Consider the following 24,822-nt stretch of genomic DNA (forward strand, 5'->3'; position numbering starts at 1 on the left):
TATTAATATTAATATTAATATTATCATAAATAACATCATTATTAATGTTTGTATTCTTGATGTGATTATCATTAGCATTTTTATTATCATTATTATTTATTTTTTATTATTATCATTATTTTTAATATTATTATTTAATTCTTAATGTTATTATCATTAGCATTTTTATTTTCATTATTATTTATTTTTGATTAATATTATTATTTTTATCATTATTATTTTTTAACTCATAATAGTATTATTAATATTTTTATTATTATTATTAGTATTATTATTTAAACTTTCATTTTGATTATTTTTGTTGTAATTGTTAATTTTTTTTTTATTATTATTATCATTATTATTGTTGTCATTGTTATTATTACTATTGCTCTCATTATTGTTGTTATTATTATTATTATTATTATTATTATTATTATTATTATTATTATTGTTATTATTATTATTATTATTATTATTATTATTATTATTATTATTATTATTATTATTATTATTATTATTATTATTATTATTATTATTATTATTATTATTATTATTATTATTATTATTATTATTATTATTACTATTATTATTATTATTATTATTATTACTATTATTATTATTATTATTATTATTATTATTTTTAATAATTTTTTTTAGTTCTTAATATTATTATTAATATTTTTATTATTATTATTAGTATTATTATTTATACTTTCATTTTGATTATTTTTGTTGTAATTGTTAATTTTTTTTTTATTATTATCATTATTATTGTCGTCATTGTTATTATTACTTATGTTCTCATTATTGCCATTACTACTATTATTATTATTATTATTTTTATTATTATTATTATTTACTTTTGATTAAAATTACTATTTTTATCATTATTGTTTTTTAATTCTTAATATTATTATTATTAACTTTATTATTATCTATTTTTGATTAATATTATTATTTTTATTATTATTTTTTAATTCTTAATGTTCTTATTAATATTTTTATTATTATTATTATTATTAGTATTATTATTTAAACTTTCATTTTGATTATTTTTATTGCCATTGTTATTATTTTTGTTGTTATTACAATTATTATTATTTAATTTTGTTGTTTTTTTAATTAGTATTGTTTTTATTAGTATTTTTGTTATTGTTTTTATTATCATTTTTATTATTATCTCTATTTTTATTTTTGTTACTATTTTATTACTTTTGTTAAGTTTATTATCATTAATACAAAGATTAGTATCATTAATATTATGGTTTTTATTATTATTATTATCAATATTGTTTTTTACATTATTATGATTATAATTGTTACTGTTGTTGTTATTATTATTATTTTTAGCATTATTGTTATGAATGTTATTCCAATCCTTATTATTACTTATGTTTTTGGTATTATTAGTTCTATTATGAATTTTACTATACTTATAACAGCTACTTATAATAATAATACTGTTATATAGATTTTTAGTATTATTCTTATTGCTATTAATTTTGTTCTCTATTTTGTTTATTTTGTTAGCATTTGTTTAACTGTTTTTATTATTTATTATCAAATCATAATCATTTTTATCATTTATATAAATTATAACAACAATAAGAACAATAATAAGAATAAAAAACAAATTTAAATGTACAAATTAATGTAAAAATTATAATAAAGTCAATATAAATAAGTGTAGATAACACTATTTATTTATTTATAGTATCATTCGTTGTTTATATATCCAGCGAGCTAAAATGAAACATGTCAAATCATTTTGTTTTCTCAATTTATAACAAGCTTTGTAAAAAAAAACTTTTTATAAACTTTGTGAGAGTTTATAAAAAGATGTTAGCACACATGAGTGTAGAGAAGAATCGAACATTAAAGAGAAATCAAAAATTAAAGAAACTACAGGCCAGACTAGATCTTTTCGATGTTTTTAAATGTAAGCAATCTGATGCTAGAAATGTCATAATTTGACGTCACCTTCACTTATCAATATAGGCTCGGTTCTCTTAAATTGATTTTCAAAGTGACTTCTCATAAAACAGCTTTAGAAATATTTATTTAAAAACAAAAAATGATTTTCTCAAAAGCAAAAAAACTATTAAGAAAACCAAAGTTTTTTAAAAGTAAAGTACATCCTTCTGATAGCACAAGTAAGCCGCTGGAACTTGATTCGTTCGCAACAGATCGATACGATTCTTTTTTAAACGAGCTGGAGTGTGAATCCATCTTTGAAACAGCATTGTCAGAAATCGGCACTTGCTCTTCGAAAACAGACGACAAGTATCTTGCTGATACTACTAAGAAAAAGGGAAACTTCAGAGCTTCTGCTGTATCCCACATTACCAACTTGGGCGCGGTAAAACGTCTGCTGTCTTTCACTCTTTATAAATATATGCTTTGTTATTTTTGTAACATATCTTTAACATATCTTTTATGAATAATTAGAATATGAGAAAGGCTATGAGAAAATTGAACAATCGTTGCGCAGCAAAAAGAATTCACCCGATTGTTCAAAGTGATTAGGTAACCGTTTTAACATTCCAACATGCACGCCTGATAGCCTTAACAATATCAAGAAAATAATATTAAAGGCATTATTAATAACAACAATAATATAAAAGAAATTTTTTAATAAGATTCATTTCAACAATAATAAGAATCAGGAGAATATTAATAATACTGTTATTAATATTCATATAAGTAGTAATGATAATAATAATAATAATGATAACAATAATAATAATGAAAATAATAATAATAATGATAATAATAAAAATAATAATGATAAAAATATTAATAATCATAATAATAATAAAAATGGTAATAATAATAAACATGATCACAATAACAATAATGATAATAATAAAAATAATGATAAGATTAATATTAATGATAATAATAATATTAGTGATAATAATAATATTAATGATAACAATAATAATAATGATAATAATAATAAATAATGATAATAATAAAAATTAAGATAATAATAATAATAATAATAATAATAATAATAATAATAATAATAATAATAATAATAATAATAATAATAATAATAATAATAAGAATGATAATAATAATAATAATGATAAAAATAATAAAAATGGTAATAATAATAATCATGATAATAATAATAATAATGGTAATAATAATAATGATAATAATAATAAGGATAATAATAAAAATAATGATAATAATAATAGAGAAACAATAGTAATAACAATAATAATAATAAATATAATAATAATAATAATAATAATAATAATAATAATAATAATAATAGTTATAATAACAGTATTATTATTAATAATAATATCAATAATAATAATGTTAATGATAATAGTAATAAGAATAATAATAATAAAAATAATAGCAATAATAATAATAATAGTTATTATTATTATTATTATAATAAGAAGAAGAATAAGAAAAGAAGAAGAAGAAGAATAAAGATAATAAGAATGGCAAGAACAATCAAAATAATAATACTAACAATTATAATGAAGAAAATATTAATAATAATAACAGAAACAAAATAACAATATTAATAACAAAAAAAATAGTAAAAACAAAAACAATAGTAACAACAATAATATATATAATAATAACAAAAAGAATGATAATTATGGAGATCAATAGATATATATATTATTATTCAGTGTTTTAGATTACTAAAAACATTTGCACTCTTCCTTTTTGGTACTTAAAAATGCATTTTTAACTATATATTTAGAAGGAGAGGAAAGCAGCAGACGTTATACCGCGCCCATATCGGTAAAGAGTGAATCAGCAGAAGCTCTAAGTTTCCCTTTTTCTCAGTTGTATCGGCGGTGTATAATGCGCCTGTTTTCGAAGAGCATTCCTTGTTTTCTGACAACGCTTTTTCAAAGATGGACTCACTATCCAGCTCATTTAAAAGTGAATCGTGTTGGTTTAAGGCGAACGGTTCAAGTTCCCGTGGCATACCTACGCTTTCCGAAGGATGTTTTTTTTTTTTATAAGAAACTTTGGTTTTCTTAAAGTACTTTTTTAAAATTAAAATTTCAAATATTATAAATCAGTTCATTAAAACACTAAGATGTTTTTAATATTTTGAAGATTTAATGAGCGGTAAGTTTAACTTTAACAGTAGTGTTATTGCAATACCAGCTTTAAATAATACCAGTCCTTGGACTAAGTGATGATCGGAATGCATTTGCTATGATTAAAAGCCTGGGATGTTTAGTTTCTTGACAAGGGTTAAAGCGGCTCGGTAATCTAGTGTCTAGTTATTTACTAGCTCATGAACATGGAATTATAAACAAGATTGGGTAAAATTCAAATAAAATTAAAAGGAAATTTTATGTAATATACCCAAGTACCCATTGAAATCATCAGGGATTTACGAATTGATTTTTTTCTTTTATCCGAAAACAAAATAATCTGTTATAAAAATTTGCTTATTGTAATTTTGAAAAAAAGTATTGTGATTACTTATCTTGGTTCAATTGCGCCCTGTTTTTACAATTTTTATTATTTTTCTTACTGTTATTTTATCAATGTTATTACTATTAATAATATCTTTACGATGATTGATATTATTTTTTTGTATGTTCTTGCTATTCTCATTATCTTTAATCTTATTCTTCTTTACATTCATATTCTTATTTAGTCACCTGGTAACTTTTTGTTACTAATTTCAACTTGAGGAACTCAACGATTCTTCTCGACCCTAGAAAGATACAAAACTATTGTCCGTAAATTTCTGAGTAAAGAGCAGAAAAAACCCGTTTTTGTTTATGGGAGGGGGGGGGGGGGGGGAAGATGGGGGTATTCCTACACTCCGTACTGAAAATCTAGGTACAAATAAAGAATCTTGGGAAAAGTCACTGTGAATGTTTATGAGAAATATTTAACCTATAAGTACTTACATGGGCGCCGGCAGGATTTGTTAAAAGAAAGGGGGGGGGGGGGTGATGACAAAATAAAATTCAACAGTGACATTTCAAAAACTACATAAACGCATCAATTAATGAAGTCATTTTATTAGACCAGTGACAAAAAAAAATTAAAGAAAATGTAAAAAAAAACAACATAAGAATTAAATCATTGTTATTCAGTAAATAGAAATTGTAGTTGTCTGCGTTCACTGCCAAACTTATTTACAACTTGTTCCATAAATTCAGATTTTCTGGAGCGTATTTTTTCACGATGCACGCTCAGCATGTAAAGCCCAGACAAACGCTCATAATGCCAATGCTAAATTATTCTTAACAATGCTAATTATATAATAATATAATGATTAGTTAAAAAACGTTAAATGATTTATTAAATACAAGTTAAACATATTCCAAAAAACAAAACAAAAATTAAAATACAGCAGTTTAATGCAAATTAATCAATTTAAATATATACAATCATAGCAGCCGAGAGAAATTTTGGGTCCTGGGGAAGTTTTCTTAAGGGGCCCTCATTTATGATCAATTACATACCCAGGACCAAAAGAAGCGTGCTCTGGTCATTGAAAATTAAAAATAAAAGTTATTTAAATCTTTTAAAAGACAAAACTATTTAAATCTTTTAAAAATTATTTTAAAAAATTATTTGTACACACACGGGGCCATTTTCCTTTTTTTTTTCTACTCTCCTTTTTGGTTTCTATACTTCTCCTTTATCTATTATTTTTTTCTATTTATTCCTTTTTTATTTTTCTATGATGTATTTCTACCATTTTTTATTAAACTTTCATTCAAACATCTTTTTTTTAAAATATGCCTTTATAAAAAAGCTTCCGCCATCGTGGAAGTTATTGCATTTGATAGTAATATTTCATTTAAACTGTGGTCATTTACATTACGGTGAGTAAACTATAAATGAGTTAAATGGATGAGATATCGAAATAAAATCTTTTAACAGTTCAAAGAAATTATGTGAATATTAAAATTTGTTAGTTTGCTTATCAAAGGCGGAGAGGCAACTGCCCCAACTTGCCTCTGCTGCCGGCGCCCATGAGTACTTAAAAGATGATAATTACATATATTTTTATTGATAAACGTGTTTTTAAGTTTAATTTCAACAATTACAAGTTCTTGATTCACAACGTATCATATAGTAGTTTAAAAGATTTAAATGTCATGAAATCGAGTTCTAGAATAATTGTAGAATACAAATTATCCTCAAAAGGATTATGCTATAATCAAACAGTAAAAAATCAAATTGTAGAATACCATTGAATGAAAAACAAACATTCCCTTTTAATTTTATTTGAATTTTACCCATTCTTGTATATAATTCCATGTTCATGAGCTAGTAAATAACTAGACACTAGATTATCGAGCCGCTTTAACCCTTGTCAAGAAACTAAACATCCCAGGCTTTTAATCATAGCAAATGCATTCCGATCATCACTTAGTCCAAGGACTGGTATTATTTAAAGCTGGTATTGCAATAACACTACTGTTAAAGTTAAACTTACCGCTCATTAAATCTTCAAAATATTAAAAACATCTTAGTGTTTTAATGAACTGATTTATAATATTTGAAATTTTAATTTTAAAAAAGTACTTTAAGAAAACCATGATAATAGTTATAATAACAGTATTATTATTAATAATAATACTGTTATTATAACTATTATTATTATTGTTATTATTATAATATTTATTATTATTATTGTTATTACTATTATTTCTCTATTATTATTATCATTATCTTTATTATTATCATTATTATTATTATCATTATTATTATTATTTTCATTTTTATTATTATTATCATTATTATTATTATCATTACTACTTATATGAATATTAATAACAGTATTATTAATATTCTCCTGATTCTTATTATTGTTGAAATGAATCTTATTAAAAAATTTCTTTTATATTATTGTTGTTATTAATAATGCCTTTAATATTATTTTCTTGATATTGTTAAGGCTATCAGGCGTGCATGTTGGAATGTTAAAACGGTTACCTAATCACTTTGAACAATCGGGTGAATTCTTTTTGCTGCGCAACGATTGTTCAATTTTCTCATAGCCTTTCTCATATTCTAATTATTCATAAAAGATATGTTAAAGATATGTTACAAAAATAACAAAGCATATATTTATAAAGAGTGAAAGACAGCAGACGTTTTACCGCGCCCAAGTTGGTAATGTGGGATACAGCAGAAGCTCTGAAGTTTCCCTGTTTCTTAGTAGTATCAGCAAGATACTTGTCGTCTGTTTTCGAAGAGCAAGTGCCGATTTCTGACAATGCTGTTTCAAAGATGGATTCACACTCCAGCTCGTTTAAAAAAGAATCGTATCGATCTGTTGCGAACGAATCAAGTTCCAGCGGCTTACTTGTGCTATCAGAAGGATGTACTTTACTTTTAAAAAACTTTGGTTTTCTTAATAGTTTTTTTGCTTTTGAGAAAATCATTTTTTGTTTTTAAATAAATATTTCTAAAGCTGTTTTATGAGAAGTCACTTTGAAAATCAATTTAAGAGAACCGAGCCTATATTGATAAGTGAAGGTGACGTCAAATTATGACATTTCTAGCATCAGATTGCTTACATTTAAAAACATCGAAAAGATCTAGTCTGGCCTGTAGTTTCTTTAATTTTTGATTTCTCTTTTTTTTCTCTACTTTTCTCCATTTTTTTTGCGTTCATTTTTCGTTTTCTTAAAGTTATGCTTACCACTAAACAACATTGTGCACTCTTAAAACTGACGATATTTGGCATAATTATTTAAAAAAGATGAAATTCCTTTAGTATTCTAGTTTACAAAAATTGAGCACCAAAATAAGTTCGATTCTTCTCTACACTCATGTGTGCTAACATCTTTTTATAAACTCTCACAAAGTTTATAAAAAGTTTTTTTTAACAAAGCTTGTTATAAATTGAGAAAACAAAATGATTTGACATGTTTCATTTTAGCTCGCTGGATATATAAACAACGAATGATATTATAAATAAATAAATTGTGTTATCTAAACTTATTTATATTGACTTTATTATAACTTTTACATTAATTTGTACATTTAAATTTGTTTTTGTTCCTTTTATTGTTCTTTTTGTTGTTATAATTTATATAAATAATAATAATGATTATGAAATGATAACAATAAATATAAACAGTTAAACAAATGCTAACAAGATAAACAAAATAGAGAACAAAATTAATAGCAATAAGAATAATACTTAAAATCTATATAACAGTATTATTATTATAAGTAACTGTTAAAAGTATAGTAAAATTCATAATATAACTAATAATACCAAAAACATAAGTAATAATAAGTATTGTAATAATATTCATAACAATAATGCTAACAAAAATAATAATAATAACAACAGTAACAATTATAATCATAATAATATAAAAACTAATATTGATAATAATAATAATAAAAACAATAATATTAATGATACTAATCTTTGTATTAATGATAATAAACTTAACAAAAGTAATAAAATAGTAACAAAAATAAAAATAGAGATAATAATAAAAATGATAATAAAAACAATAACAAAAATACTAATAAAAACAATACTAATAAAAAAAACAATAAAATTAAATAAAAATAATTGTAATAACAACAAAAATAATAACAATGGCAATAAAAATAATCAAAATGAAAGTTTAAATAATAATACTAATAATAATAATAATAAAAATATTAATAAGAACATTAAGAATTAAAAAATAATAGTAAAAATAATAATATTAATCAAAAATAAATAATAATAAAAATAATAATATTAATCAAAAATAAATAATAATAAAAATAATAATATAAATATTAAGAATTAAAATATAATATTAAAAATAATAATATTAATAATAATTATAACAATAATTACACAGTAAATAAAAAACCCGTTATATTTTTAAAAAACATAACGGGAGTTTTCCTAGCACATAACGGTTCATTGCCGTTATGTTTAATACTTAATATGTATGAAAATAACATAACGGTTTTAGCGTTATGTTTTTTCATAGCAAAATTGCCTTGAACATAACGGTTACATAACGCCAATTAGCCGTTATGTGAGAGGAAAACTCCCGTTATATAACGCGTATTTTACCGTTATGTTTAAAACCTGATATAACGGGTATTTATCCGTTATGTTACCCGTAATGTCAAATTATAATTATTTTAAAGTAGGCTTTTTGAAACCCATGATTAATAACAGAAATTGCTAAATAAACTAACTAACATTGAACATTTTTTATGTTTATAAAAGTTAATTTAAAAAATAAAACAAATTCATCCAGTTTAATTTCCTAATATATTTATGTTAAATTATTTTTCATAATCATGAAAATTATTTACAAAATAATTGAAGAAATTAACTTAATGACATTTATTAATTCAAAAATACTTCACATTGCTGTAAAAAGATTGCAAAAGAAAAATGCATTTTTTAGAAAGTAAAGCTGATCGTCCGAAGCCGCAAATATCTTGCAAACATCCCAGAAGCTGCCCAAAACAAGAAGGATATGTCAAATCTAGCAAATAGTAAACGGCCATCAAAACAACCACCATTTCACATGTACTGATCAAGGGCTGAACATCCATCTCGACACCTCTACGACTCCTTACTCCATATTCCGTTTTATTATAGATAACTTGTGGACCATACAAGCTTGGCACTCTTAAGTATTCATGTATTGAATCACACTAAAATATTATAAATACAAAATAAGTATTGCAACCATAAAAAAGAAACTATTATTAATACATTAAATGGGTTTGAATCAATGTTAAGTTTATATTTTATAGAACTGGCTTAATACCAAATAAAAAAAATAAAATAAAATTTACATCAACTTTCATAAACAATTTATCAGTTGTCTTCTTAGAAATAAGTGATTTCTGGAGCAGCATTAAACTTTCAGTATGGGTTTGCGAATCGGGAGAAATCCAAATCAACATCTTTTGAATCTTAAGAGACGAATCTTTAAAAATAGGATACAAACGAATCGCTTCTTCCAGCATCAATCCAGGAGCATATGTAACTCTTTTCGGAAATATACTATAAGTCTCGTTATTAAAAAGATGTCTGTTTAGAATAGACAGTGTTGAAAGTGATGGCTTTTTCTTATTAAGTTCATTCTAGGTGAAAGAAAGAGTTATATACATTCCTTATTTTATAACTATTTAATAAAATAAAGTAATGACCAGACACTTAATATTAATTATAACATTTCAAAATTTTTTGCGTCTAAGTTTACTTAACTAGACTATAATTTCTGATATTAGAATTAGAAATCATTTTTATCCAAAAATTAATAAACACAGAAAAAATCTTACTTCAACATCTTGTAATAGCTGTTCTTTATCTACAACTGATTCGGACAAAATTGGATTTACTGCTCGGCTACTATTATTGATGGAACTATTTACAACAGAAAAATGAGGAAATCGCTTAACCTTTAAACTATGACATATACTAAATTGTCTTTGGCGATAATTATTAGGCAACTTTTTGAACAAGAAATCCTAATAGAAAATTAAAAACTTTAATTAAATAAATTGAATCAAACAATTTATGTATACAGCAGCAAATTTGAAAATCTGAAGTAAAATATAAAAATGATGGAAAAGGAAGGAGATCAAAAATGAATATTAAAATAGTAAATATTACAAATTTAAAAAAATAAAAAATATTATAGTATCAAAGACGTGATTCTTACCCATTTATGGCTGTAAGAAGGATATAAAGAAATGGAAGTAGACTTTAACTTTGCAAAGAATATTTTCCGTAACAATATTCTATTTTTGATATTATTATGATTAGGCGCATGCAAACAGCAAAAAGCTAATAAACAAGACATTAGCTCTCTAGATATCACCTTATCTTCAATAGAAAACTTGTTGCTCAGAAATAGTTTAATGTGAGGTGGAAAAAAATCAATGAGAGTTTGTTTAATATCACCATCAAAAGGGATTCTGTTAATCTAAAAATTTATCATTAATGTAAATGTTAAAAACATAGGAATAATAAAAAACATTTTGTATCATCATGTGAAAATTGACAAAAGAAAGCATTTACAACTACTAAAGTTGACAAAATAAAGAAAACAAATTAGACTAAAGTAATCATATTTATTGCAAATAATATAAACTTTTTATAAAATTTCAATGCAACTATATGATAAGGAATGGCAATGCTGGGGGAACAATATAGAAAATATCCCCTTCTTTAAAATAAAATGCTGGCCAAGGAAAAGCTAAGCCTTCAGCTGCAATAGTTCTAAAAGGAACTGTGTTGTCCTCAACAGCAGTAAAAAAACCTCGTAACACATTGTAATTAAGGCACTGAAGCTGTGAGGTAATAAATACTGTTTTTTCTCCTTTTACTTGAATTTCTTTAATAATAAAAGCAGAAGATTGAAAACCATCATGAAACCATAAAGACGATTCAGGACAGTATTTAATTCCATTAATCTGGATGCAGGTAACAATATTTTTTTTAATAGTAACTTGATTTAATTCACAAAGAACTCCATTACTAATTTCTCCAAAAGAATTATAAAAAGATGCAACAGTGTTTAAAACCATACTCTTCATAGCACTTAAAGGCATATTTTTGAAATTAAAATGCCTAACATTTTTTATTACTTGATGTTTCCTCTCAAAAGCCATACACATGTGGTATCGTAGTGAACCAAATTGTCTGGATTGCTCAGGATAATGAATAAGAAAATGAAGCTTTGGTATAAACTTATCTGGGTATAAATTCATAAAAAGAGTATGATGGGCTGCAATTGTTTCTTCTAAAGAGACGAAGTAAGCCTCAGTGGTAACTGGAGAGAGACACATTTGAAGAATACGCAGCAGCTTAATAAGACACAAGAAATGACAATCAATAGTGATACTTCTTAAAAAAATTGGTAAAATACAACAAATAGAAAGAACTTGAGCACTGCCAAATTTCCCCTTAATAACCAAATCTACTATTGCAGGTAGTTTTTCACTGTCTTTTGGGTATTGAAACAATTTTATAAAGTTGTTCAAGCTATCTATTGTAAAAAAACCTTTCAAAACCCCATGATTCAAGTAAAGTTCTATCTGCAAAGGTATTACACCTTCTAACAAATCATGCATTGGATCAAAAAGAACTTGCTTTGTCACATCAAATTCATTAATTTCAGATAGAACACTGTTAGATTGAACGCCATATAGCTTTGACCATTTTAAACGTTCAACTCGGGGAAGACTAGAATTATCTAGTTCTTTGACTCTCATCTTGTGTTCCTCTAAACTCCTTATTTTACACTGAGAATGTTTATTATAAACTAACATTTCTGACCTGGTTGAATTACAAACTCTACAGCACCTAACAACTTTCTTGCTAAAACCCTCTTTAAAACCAGCAATTGCATTGCAAGTTAATGAATCTCCAATAAAGTGTTTTAACTTTACCATGAATTTTTTACCATTAGCATTAGTTAAAGTTGAGGAATCAATCGATGATAGTTCATTTAGAGATTGTACCAAGTCAAGAAGAAGAGATTTCATAAAGCCTTTTACCTTAACAGATTTAGAACCAGTTATTGCTAAAGGGAATATTGAGAAAGATTTACTTAAGCAGCATTGCGGAATGTTTAACAACTGAAAATATAAAACCCACAACTTGTGCTCTCCTCTAGATTTGCCTATTGGATTAGTTACACCTAAATCATCTGAATACAATGAGATAGGTATTTCTGAAGAATACTCTAGAAACTTATCATATTCATTTGATGTAAAAATAAACTGAAGTATTTCTTTAAATGGAATAAAACATCCATGTAAACTGTTTTTGTATACTAACTGAATTTGTGGCATTTTAAAAGCAGTTTGAAAATATCTTGTTCTAGAATATTCTGTTGATAGTTCTTTACAAATTGTAGAAATCTCTTCATTTTGTGATTTATTATTAAAAATATTTTGCAAGCTTGAAAAAATAATGTTTACCACATTTTCAGAGCATTGATATTTTCCTCGCAAATGAAGAGCTAATGCAGCAAGTTGATCTTTTCTATTCTCCTTCAAAAATTGAAAATCATCCGGTTTTTCAATATTAAAATCATTATTATTGTTAACTACTTCAATTTCAGTATCAAAAGGAGCAAAACAATTTCTATTGTGAAGTTTAAAACCTTTAACACTTTTAAATTTTGAAAAACAGTTTTCACATACAACTGAACCTTCCTGACCATGTAATTTAAGATGTGATATCATTACATATTGTTTACTTGTTTGAAAACTACAATTAGAACAAGATAAAATTACTTTTTGAGATCCAGGTGGTTCAGTACTTGATTTTGGTGGTTCAGCAACTTGTGCAGCAGTTGATATTAAACTTAAATTTTGCGATCTTGAAGACACATCTAAATCCTCAAGTACATCTTCATAATTAGAGTCTTGGTATAATGTTGATTCAGTTGGAAGTTGAGGAATAATGGATTGTTGGTTGTTAAAATCGAATGAAACAGGATCAGAGTGTCTATCTACAGCTGAAAAAACAGCTTTAACGGGAGAAAATCCCTTTAAACTTTGAACAAAAGTGCTGAGCTCATTATTTTTTGCTAAGGATACAACTTCCACTTCTAGATTTTGTTCATTTAAAATGGCAACAAATGTTTCAGAATCGACTTCACATCCATTCCACATGATGCCACTTATATCACTGTTATCAAACTTTTTAGAAGCTAAAAAAGTATAATTTTAAATTAAATAGCTCAACCATTGTTTTTGGCATATATAATAACTTGATTAGTATGAAGACAAAAATGAACTGTAAAGAATTTGAAGATTGATTAAAAAAAAAAAGAAGATTGAATAAACAAAGAATGTGCATTAAAAAATAAGCTTACCATTAGTTAAAAAGTCTGCAATATTGCTATTACTAGCAAGAACAATTTTCTTTTCACCAAGATACTTGACAACAACAGCCTTTATCATTTTGAACTGTTAATTATTGTAGAAATCAGTAATATAGTTATTATTACTTAGAAAACTTAAATTACACAAATAGTATATTTAACATTATTTAATAATCGCAATATAAAATAAAATTAATTTTAAGAATAGTAATAAGTAAAAAATGGTAAGTATTAAATAAATAGTAGTAAAGAACATTATTAAGCAACATACAAATACAGTGAACTCCTAATATCTTGAAGCCTCCAAGGGACCAAGAAAATAGTTGAATTAGCAATATTACATACATACATACATACATACATACATACATACATACATACATACATACATACATACATACATACATACATACATACATACATACATACATTGTTATTATTATTATTATTATTATGATTATCAATATTATTAAATAATATTAATAATATAAATAAATATATAATATTAATTATTAACAACCCAAATGTCGTTTAAATGCTAAGAAGTAACTACCTTGAGAAAATAAAATAAGAAAACTTAAACAGTAAAGACCTTATAAACAAAAATTGCAAAGATTCTTTAAACTCGCGCTATTTTTTACTGATAAAATAATCTGTTTAACATAACGGTTAAACATAACGCTTTGCAAATATATATTACTATACTAATGATTTAAGCACCATTTACGCATTATAACACTTTCAACACTATTTGAACTTAACATAACGGTAAACATAACGCCAAAATTTTCGTTTACCGTTATGTAACCGTTATTTTTGCGTTATGTTTTTTGCTGTGTAGAACAATAGTAAAAATAACAATGACAACAACAATAATGATAATAATAATGAAAAAAAATTAACTATAACAACAAAAATAATCAAAATGAAAGTTTAAATAATAATACTAACAATAATAATAAAAATATTAATAATAATATTAAGAATTAAAAAATAATATTAAAAATAATAATAATAATAACAACAATAATGAGAACAGTAGTAATAATAACAACTAGCAAAAAAGCAACCCGTAATACGGGTTATGGTCGGTCTGTTAATTTATAGTGGCTGTTTTCCACAATTTAAAGTTGCAAAACCATAACTATTACCCTTTTAGAAAAGCGCCTTCAAATTAAAAAATATGCGGAGGTAAAATAATTTACCAATCATCAACATTATTTGAGTAATTTACAACTGAAATCGGTCATATCAGTGTAAGGCAGAACCGTTTTCCTCGACATTACTTCGTTCAAAACAATACGTTTTTAGTTACTGACACAAAATAATAATACTTCCTCATGCTTTAAATTGACGAAAAAGTAAAGCTAAATTCGTGTTATATTTTTATAACGTGAACTTTAAATAATAAGATTAATATAAAGCGAGCGTAAATTTTACATGAATTAATAGTACTTTGGCATCCCCTTGATACATGTTTCTTTAACAAAGGAAATTCTCTTTAAAACGTTAAATGCACACAACTAAATAAATTTATTCCAAATATCTGACCATTTGACTATTGCTATATATGGCACTAATCTGACCATTTTTACATATGGCCTCTTTGTTTCAATAATTTTTAGTAAACGGTTATTTGCTACCATTTATTAAAAATTCCTTTTGTTACTCGAAATTTAATTTTCTCTAATAGTTTGACACTAATAGAGGACCTCCCTTCCCCGTTTTTGCCTTAATGGTGGTAAGGAGAATAGATTTATCTTTATTAAGAGTTATCAAGTTTTTGATCAAGACCTTCTACCAGAATAATAACGCCTTATAAAATTTAAGTAACTCGATATTTGACAAATGCGCAAAACTACAATCATAACCCCCCACCAACCCACCCGTTTAAAAAGATCCCCAAAGTTACGTACAACAAATAATTAGGAATAAAATAGAGATTTTTAAAAATTGAACTAATTGCATATATTTATATCATTTTAACTGACAAAAATTTACAATAAAAGATAATCAGGTATTTTTAATAATTCGTATGCGTCAATCGTAAATCTTAAAGAAAAAAAAAAAGAATTATAATACCATAACAAAAAAAACAACCAAAAAACCAAAAAAACCAAAAAAAAACACCACATAAAAACCGAAAATCGATTTACCTAATTATAGTAACCTATTTTGACATGGCAGTTAATATAAACATTTATCGAAAACTGAACTATAAAATCTATTTCGAAGTACAAAAGGATTAACAATACTAATATATATATATATATATATATATATATATATATATATATATATATATATATATATATATATATATATATATATATATATATATATATATATATATATATAAAAATCAAATTAAGATACAAATTGCATTTTTAGCATAATGTTGTCTTGGCTTTAAGTAAATAAATAAAAGCAGTAAGTTTCAATAATGAAACTACCTATCATTCATTTTTAACAATAGACACCAACATGAAGGTGTTTATTGTTAAAAATGAATTTGAACACAAAACATCACAACAATAGCACATAATAGAATATTTCCACTCTTGATCCTAAAATCCAGCGAAAATAACAAACCAAATTAAAATATGAAAGTCAAAATTAGAAAACCAATTTAAAGTTAACTATATTTATTTTTTTACTAAACATATAAATACATAAAAGTATATTTGTTTTTATATTCAATATTTGTTATGCAATTACTTCAAACTTAGGACATTTAAACACCCTAGATTTAAAGATCAAGGTTGCATACTCTCTCATACACATTACGCTAAACATTAACAGACATAGTGTTTCCAGAATAATTAAAAAGGCCACACAAAACAACCTAGCTCTTAAGCAGTAACACTGCCTGACACTAAATGCCGCCAAGTCACACCTCTGCTATAAATACATCGCTTGGCTGGCAAGGTTTTCAATCTTGCTCAACATAATCCCAAGTCACACCACTTTGAAAACATGGAAACAATATAATTTAAACATATATACAACTATAAACAAATATGGTTTTATATAACACATATAAACACATTTTATAACAATATTAAATGACAAATATATTTATCAAAAACTATAAAAAATATATATGTATATTAAAATAATAAATAAATTTATACAAACAAAATGTGCTCACAACTTACAAACAGTAAATTTTCAAAATAAAAATCTTAAGACTATAAATTAAGAACATTAGAAAATATAACATTATTTGTGTAACACTTTTCACCTGCCACACCTTGAATGAGATGTTTATTAATTTTGAAAAACAAACTATTAAATGCTCTCATTCTTGAACATGCAACATATTGTTGACCATGAGAGAAAAATGGTTTTTTTGAGAAATACCCCAACTCTATTAAATGTTTGACCTTGACTTTTATTAACTGTCATTGAATAAGCCAATCTGACAGGAAGCTGACGACATTTCAGAACAAAAGGTAAATTAGAACTTGATGGAGCCAACTGAATTTGAGGAACAAAAACCTGTTTACCACCAGAAACACTTGTCAAATCCTCTGCATCAATATAATTATTTTGAAGAGCACAAACTTTTATTCGAGTACCATAGCATAACCCAGCTTTGAGATCTAAATATCTAAGTAGCATTATTACACAACCAATTTTCAATTTTTAACAATGAGGTGGCATACCTGAAGGAGTTAAACTATTCAAACACTCAACAGGAAAGTCATTTCTTTCATTAAGGTCATCAGTATCAACTTGATCAACACTTACTTAAATTTTGACCTTACCCAGCAGACTTTTAAGCACTTCTTCATTGATTGATAATGAATCAACATTAGTTGGTGTTAAAATCACGCATTTAGAATAATCATTTTGATCAGCATCTCCAAAAATCTTTTCAACAACTGATTCATTTTCTCTAATAATGCACTGATTTGGTATTTTAATGCATCTTTTATAAGGATCCTTCTCTTTGACAGGTATTGTTCCATACCCAAGTTTTAGTAGCCATTGGGAAAATTCACCTTCCCCATCTTGTACTCTCATTGTTTCAGTTCATGCAAACTTCTGCACCAATTGCCAATGCAAAGAACATTTTATACACAATTCTACTATCTCAGCTGGTTGTCCTCTTTTCACAACAGGCAGAATTTGCGTAAAGTCACCACCAAAAAGAATGATTTTTCCTCAGAACGGAAAGTTGTTGTTGCAAATATCTTTTAACAACCTATCAATTGCATTTAATTCTTTACATGCTCATGTAAGATATTATACTGGTTGCTTCTCAGTTTGTTTTGATTATTTCTGATGAAAGCAAGGCGCTGGCCTTTGATTTTAACATACGCATCAATAGCATATTGATGAAACAGTTTTTTGCCATAAAAGAGTGAAGAAAAAAATTGTCTAACTGAAAGTTTATATTGTAATACTGAGAAAATGTAACATGATTTCTAACCAATGCAGCACGTTCAGGGTTGTGAACCAATTGATTATGCCAACCAGCATCACCCCTTGGAAAGAATAGAGGATAAACCATAGGATCTAAGTTGGCAGACATACTTGATAGAGTTTTAACAGGATGACCTCTTGGGTAAATAACATCTTCCCTGGAAACAGGTAGTACACCAACAAATACAACTGCAACTTTATTATGTGAAGGGAGACTGATAGCGATTATAGCAATTTATGCTGGAACATCATGATTCCAAAATATTTATAGCAAAACCATGGTACTTTATGCAAATAATACTGTTATATAGATTTTAAGTATTATTCTTATTGCTATTAATTTTGTTCTCTATTTTGTTTATCTTGTTAGCATTTGTTTAACTGTTTATATTTATTGTTATCATTTCATAATCATTATTATTATTTATATAAATTATAACAACAAAAAGAACAATAAAAGGAACAAAAACAAATTTAAATGTACAAATTAATGTAAAAGTTATAATAAAGTCAAATTAGATAAGTGAAGATAACACAATTTATTTATTTATAATATCATTCGTTGTTTATATATCCAGCGAGCTAAAATGAAACATGTCAAATCATTTTGTTTTCTCAATTTATAACAAGCTTTGTTAAAAAAAACTTTTTATAAACTTTGTGAGAGTTTATAAAAAGATGTTAGCACACATGAGTGTAGAGAAGAATCGAACTTATTTTGGTGCTCAATTTTTGTAAACTAGAATACTAAAGGAATTTCATCTTTTTTAAATAATTATGCCAAATATCGTCAGTTTTAAGAGTGCACAATGTTGTTTAGTGGTAAGCATAACTTTAAGAAAACGAAAAATGAACGCAAAAAAAATGGAGAAAAGTAGAGAAAAAAAAGAGAAATCAAAAATTAAAGAAACTACAGGCCAGACTAGATCTTTTCGATGTTTTTAAATGTAAGCAATCTGATGCTAGAAATGTCATAATTTGACGTCACCTTCACTTATCAATACACAATGTAACAAAAAAAAAAAAAATTTCTGTTTATCAAAGTTTTTTGATGTTTCTTAATTAATTTGAGTATGCTGAGTCTGAATATGACATTGGATTTTTTATTGCATCAATCGTTTGGTCGTAAAAAAAAAAAAAATCAATTAAACATATAATTAATATAAATCGTTTTGCAATCATGTTACATTATATTGTATTGTAACAGTCTCTCACAATCTCAAAAAACACTAAAAGTGAACAGTAGAACGAGGTTTTCTTTTATGAAGTTTCTCGTCATCGCGTATCAAACACCAGATGTAGTCACCCATCATAGCTGCATCCCATCTGCCCTGGTATCTTTTCTCCATTGCAAGAATATCCTGATGGAAACGTTCCCCGTGCTCTTCACTCACATCACCCAAATTTGGTCTGAAAAATTCCAAGTGTGAATGCAGGTAATGCAGCTTTATTGACATTCTGCATTTCATATCTGCGTACCGTACAATTAAGTTTTCCACTATCTCTTTGTAGTTATCACTCTTATTGTTGCCTAAAAAGCTATGAACAACATGTCTAAATGCAGTCCATGCTTCTTTTTCAACAGCAGACATTTTGTCCTCAAGCTCCTTACATGCCAACATAACTTTAATCTGTGGACCAACGAATATACCTGCTGAAATTTTTGCATCTGACACCTTTGGAAACATCTGCCGAATATGCTGGAATGCTGCACTATCTGGGTTTAATGCTTTGACAAATTGTTTGATAAGACCAAGTTTAATGTGAAGGGGTGGTAGTAAGATCTTTTCAACAGGTATCAGAGATTGATTAATAACATTGTGCGAACCAGGCTGTAAATGTTCTCTCACTGGCCACTCACGTCTTGTGAAGTGCTGGTTTGCAGCCCTGCTATCCCATAAACAAAGAAAACACGAGTACTTTGTGTATCCTCCTTGCAGACCGAGAAGAAATGCTAGCATCTTAAAGTCTCCACATACATCCCACTTGTAACTGTCGTAGTTGATTTTCTCAAGCAACAACTTCACGTTCTTATAGTCTTCCTTTAGATGAACGGAATGAGCTACTGGAATCGAAGGAAATCGGTTTCCGTTATGGAGCAAAACTGCCTTTAGACTTCTTGTTGAGCTGTCAATGAATAATCTCCACTCTTCAGGATTGTGAACAATGCCAATGTCATTGAAAAGACCACGAACGTCATGACAATAGCACAGTGATTCTGATACTACATAAAAGTATGCGAATGTTTCATGTCTTTTTCGGTATTTCGAGGTTCTGCAGCTTGGATCTAATAAATTCCATTCTTTCAAACGTGATGTCAGAAGTTCTGCATTTGATTTAGTGAGACCTAAATCTCGTACTAAGTCATCAAGTTCTTGTTGGATAGGGAAATGAGGTGAATCATTCGGTTCCCTGAAATCACAGTCATCATTGAGTTCATCCGGTGAGTCTACTTCAGAATGATATGCAGCTGCTTCTTCGGATTGAGGTGGAGTAGGAACAGGCAATTCATCACTGTGTGGAACTGGTCCAATAGAAGATGGTGTACTTGGATAAACTAGAGTCAGCCTATCTTTCGGTTTTTTATACTTTGAAATGTCAACAATGCAGAAAAAGCAGTCATCATGATGGTTCGTCGGTTCTCTCCATATTCTCGGAATCGCAAAGGGCATTGACTTTCGGATTCCACGCAGCCATCCTTCCAGAGTTGATCTGCAGCTACCACAACTGTAGTGTGGTGCCCACGATTTGTCCTGATCTCCCATAGCCATGCCAAAATAAGCATGATATGCAGTAAAGAATTTTGTACCACTGACAATCTTATGTTTAGCTTGTGTTGGACTAATATAGTAACCACAAACATAACAGAATGAGTCAGGACAAAGCTTGCAGGATCTACTAGACATATTCACCACTTCATGTAACAGTTGTAATTAGTTAAACTGAAAATAAACACACGAATATAGTTAAAATCAGCATATATATATAATGTTTTAATTGCATTACACATATACGAAAACTCCGAAATATACTTTATGCTTTTTCTCAGGAAATCTTGATGATAGAGAAAAACCAATGGTACCACTGAAATCAGCATACAAAAATTATGTAAGAAACATTAAAAAATTAACATAAACAAAAATGTTGTTACATGGTGATATAGGCTCGGTTCTCTTAAATTGATTTTCAAAGTGACTTCTCATAAAACAGCTTTAGAAATATTTATTTAAAAACAAAAAATGATTTTCTCAAAAGCAAAAAAACTATTAAGAAAACCAAAGTTTTTTAAAAGTAAAGTACATCCTTCTGATAGCACAAGTAAGCCGCTGGAACTTGATTCGTTCGCAACAGATCGATACGATTCTTTTTTAAACGAGCTGGAGTGTGAATCCATCTTTGAAACAGCATTGTCAGAAATCGGCACTTGCTCTTCGAAAACAGACGACAAGTATCTTGCTGATACTACTAAGAAACAGGGAAACTTCAGAGCTTCTGCTGTATCCCACATTACCAACTTGGGCGCGGTAAAACGTCTGCTGTCTTTCACTCTTTATAAATATATGCTTTGTTATTTTTGTAACATATCTTTAACATATCTTTTATGAATAATTAGAATATGAGAAAGGCTATGAGAAAATTGAACAATCGTTGCGCAGCAAAAAGAATTCACCCGATTGTTCAAAGTGATTAGGTAACCGTTTTAACATTCCAACATGCACGCCTGATAGCCTTAACAATATCAAGAAAATAATATTAAAGGCATTATTAATAACAACAATAATATAAAAGAAATTTTTTAATAAGATTCATTTCAACAATAATAAGAATCAGGAGAATATTAATAATACTGTTATTAATATTCATATAAGTAGTAATGATAATAATAATAATGATAATAATAATAAAAATGAAAATAATAATAATAATGATAATAATAATAATGATAATAATAAAGATAATGATAATAATAATAGAGAAATAATAGTAATAACAATAATAATAATAAATATTATAATAATAACAATAATAATAATAGTTATAATAACAGTATTATTATTAATAATAATACTGTTATTATAACTATTATCATGGTTTTCTTAAAGTACTTTTTTAAAATTAAAATTTCAAATATTATAAATCAGTTCATTAAAACACTAAGATGTTTTTAATATTTTGAAGATTTAATGAGCGGTAAGTTTAACTTTAACAGTAGTGTTATTGCAATACCAGCTTTAAATAATACCAGTCCTTGGACTAAGTGATGATCGGAATGCATTTGCTATGATTAAAAGCCTGGGATGTTTAGTTTCTTGACAAGGGTTAAAGCGGCTCGATAATCTAGTGTCTAGTTATTTACTAGCTCATGAACATGGAATTATATACAAGAATGGGTAAAATTCAAATAAAATTAAAAGGGAATGTTTGTTTTTCATTCAATGGTATTCTACAATTTGATTTTTTACTGTTTGATTATAGCATAATCCTTTTGAGGATAATTTGTATTCTACAATTATTCTAGAACTCGATTTCATGACATTTAAATCTTTTAAACTACTATATGATACGTTGTGAATCAAGAACTTGTAATTGTTGAAATTAAACTTAAAAACACGTTTATCAATAAAAATATATGTAATTATCATCTTTTAAGAACTCATGGGCGCCGGCAGCAGAGGCAAGTTGGGGCAGTTGCCTCTCCGCCCTTGATAAGCAAACTAACAAATTTTAATATTCACATAATTTCTTTGAACTGTTAAAAGATTTTATTTCGATATCTCATCCATTTAACTCATTTATAGTTTACTCACCGTAATGTAAATGACCACAGTTTAAATGAAATATTACTATCAAATGCAATAACTTCCACGATGGCGGAAGCTTTTTTATAAAGGCATATTTTAAAAAAAAGATGTTTGAATGAAAGTTTAATAAAAAATGGTAGAAATACATCATAGAAAAATAAAAAAGGAATAAATAGAAAAAAATAATAGATAAAGGAGAAGTATAGAAACCAAAAAGGAGAGTAGAAAAAAAAAAGGAAAATGGCCCCGTGTGTGTACAAATAATTTTTTAAAATAATTTTTAAAAGATTTAAATAGTTTTGTCTTTTAAAAGATTTAAATAACTTTTATTTTTAATTTTCAATGACCAGAGCACGCTTCTTTTGGTCCTGGGTATGTAATTGATCATAAATGAGGGCCCCTTAAGAAAACTTCCCCAGGACCCAAAATTTCTCTCGGCTGCTATGATTGTATATATTTAAATTGATTAATTTGCATTAAACTGCTGTATTTTAATTTTTGTTTTGTTTTTTGGAATATGTTTAATTTGTATTTAATAAATCATTTAACGTTTTTTAACTAATCATTATATTATTATATAATTAGCATTGTTAAGAATAATTTAGCATTGGCATTATGAGCGTTTGTCTGGGCTTTACATGCTGAGCGTGCATCGTGAAAAAATACGCTCCAGAAAATCTGAATTTATGGAACAAGTTGTAAATAAGTTTGGCAGTGAACGCAGACAACTACAATTTCTATTTACTGAATAACAATGATTTAATTCTTATGTTGTTTTTTTTTACATTTTCTTTAATTTTTTTTTGTCACTGGTCTAATAAAATGACTTCATTAATTGATGCGTTTATGTAGTTTTTGAAATGTCACTGTTGAATTTTATTTTGCCATCACCCCCCCCCCCCCTTTCTTTTAACAAATCCTGCCGGCGCCCATGTAAGTACTTATAGGTTAAATATTTCTCATAAACATTCACAGTGACTTTTCCCAAGATTCTTTATTTGTACCTAGATTTTCAGTACGGAGTGTAGGAATACCCCCATCTTCCCCCCCCCCCCCTCCCATAAACAAAAACGGGTTTTTTCTGCTCTTTACTCAGAAATTTACGGACAATAGTTTTGTATCTTTCTAGGGTCGAGAAGAATCGTTGAGTTCCTCAAGTTGAAATTAGTAACAAAAAGTTACCAGGTGACTAAATAAGAATATGAATGTAAAGAAGAATAAGATTAAAGATAATGAGAATAGCAAGAACATACAAAAAAATAATATCAATCATCGTAAAGATATTATTAATAGTAATAACATTGATAAAATAACAGTAAGAAAAATAATAAAAATTGTAAAAACAGGGCGCAATTGAACCAAGATAAGTAATCACAATACTTTTTTTCAAAATTACAATAAGCAAATTTTTATAACAGATTATTTTGTTTTCGGATAAAAGAAAAAAATCAATTCGTAAATCCCTGATGATTTCAATGGGTACTTGGGTATATTACATAAAATTTCCTTTTAATTTTATTTGAATTTTACCCAATCTTGTTTATAATTCCATGTTCATGAGCTAGTAAATAACTAGACACTAGATTACCGAGCCGCTTTAACCCTTGTCAAGAAACTAAACATCCCAGGCTTTTAATCATAGCAAATGCATTCCGATCATCACTTAGTCCAAGGACTGGTATTATTTAAAGCTGGTATTGCAATAACACTACTGTTAAAGTTAAACTTACCGCTCATTAAATCTTCAAAATATTAAA

The 24,822-nt window shown here is 26.5% G+C and overlaps 2 protein-coding genes across 3 annotated transcripts; both read right to left on the reverse strand.

Moving 5' to 3' along the window:
• Positions 1 to 9,228: 9,228 nt before the first annotated feature.
• LOC149881383 (uncharacterized) lies at positions 9,229 to 14,247 on the reverse strand. Of its 2 annotated transcripts, XM_090069235.1 has the most exons (6): positions 13,824 to 14,222; positions 13,240 to 13,658; positions 10,656 to 10,919; positions 10,273 to 10,461; positions 9,784 to 10,074; positions 9,229 to 9,639 (listed from the first exon to the last, which is right to left on the reverse strand). In XM_090069235.1, the coding sequence occupies exons 1-6, from the start codon at positions 13,909 to 13,911 to the stop codon at positions 9,331 to 9,333; spliced, it is 1,560 nt and encodes a 519-aa protein (XP_089925361.1). In that variant the 5' UTR covers positions 13,912 to 14,222; the 3' UTR covers positions 9,229 to 9,330. The 2 variants fall into 2 exon arrangements, with proteins under 2 accessions (XP_089925361.1, XP_089925360.1); XM_090069234.1 differs by having other exon boundaries at positions 10,656 to 13,658; positions 13,824 to 14,247.
• Positions 14,248 to 17,123: 2,876 nt separating this feature from the next.
• On the reverse strand, positions 17,124 to 17,456 carry LOC149881384 (uncharacterized). Its single transcript, XM_090069075.1, has one exon. The coding sequence runs from the start codon at positions 17,454 to 17,456 to the stop codon at positions 17,124 to 17,126; it is 333 nt and encodes a 110-aa protein (XP_089925201.1).
• Positions 17,457 to 24,822: the final 7,366 nt, after the last annotated feature.

The sequence above is a fragment of the Hydra viridissima genome, unplaced genomic scaffold (assembly GCF_058129835.1).
Source record: "Hydra viridissima isolate aposymbiotic clone 2 unplaced genomic scaffold, HvirCarnegie_v1 scaffold_12, whole genome shotgun sequence".
Lineage (NCBI taxonomy): Eukaryota > Metazoa > Cnidaria > Hydrozoa > Anthoathecata > Hydridae > Hydra > Hydra viridissima.

Excerpts from the sequence above, each read along its gene's own strand:
- LOC149881383 (XM_090069234.1), bottom strand. The coding sequence starts at position 13,911 with ATGATAAAGGCTGTTGTTGTCAAGTATCTTGGTGAAAAGAAAATTGTT. Across the intron at positions 13,659-13,823 it reads TGCAGACTTTTTAACTAATG|CTTCTAAAAAGTTTGATAAC; the intron begins GTAAGCTTATTT and ends ATACTTTTTTAG.
- LOC149881384 (XM_090069075.1), bottom strand. The coding sequence starts at position 17,456 with ATGCTACTTAGATATTTAGATCTCAAAGCTGGGTTATGCTATGGTACT.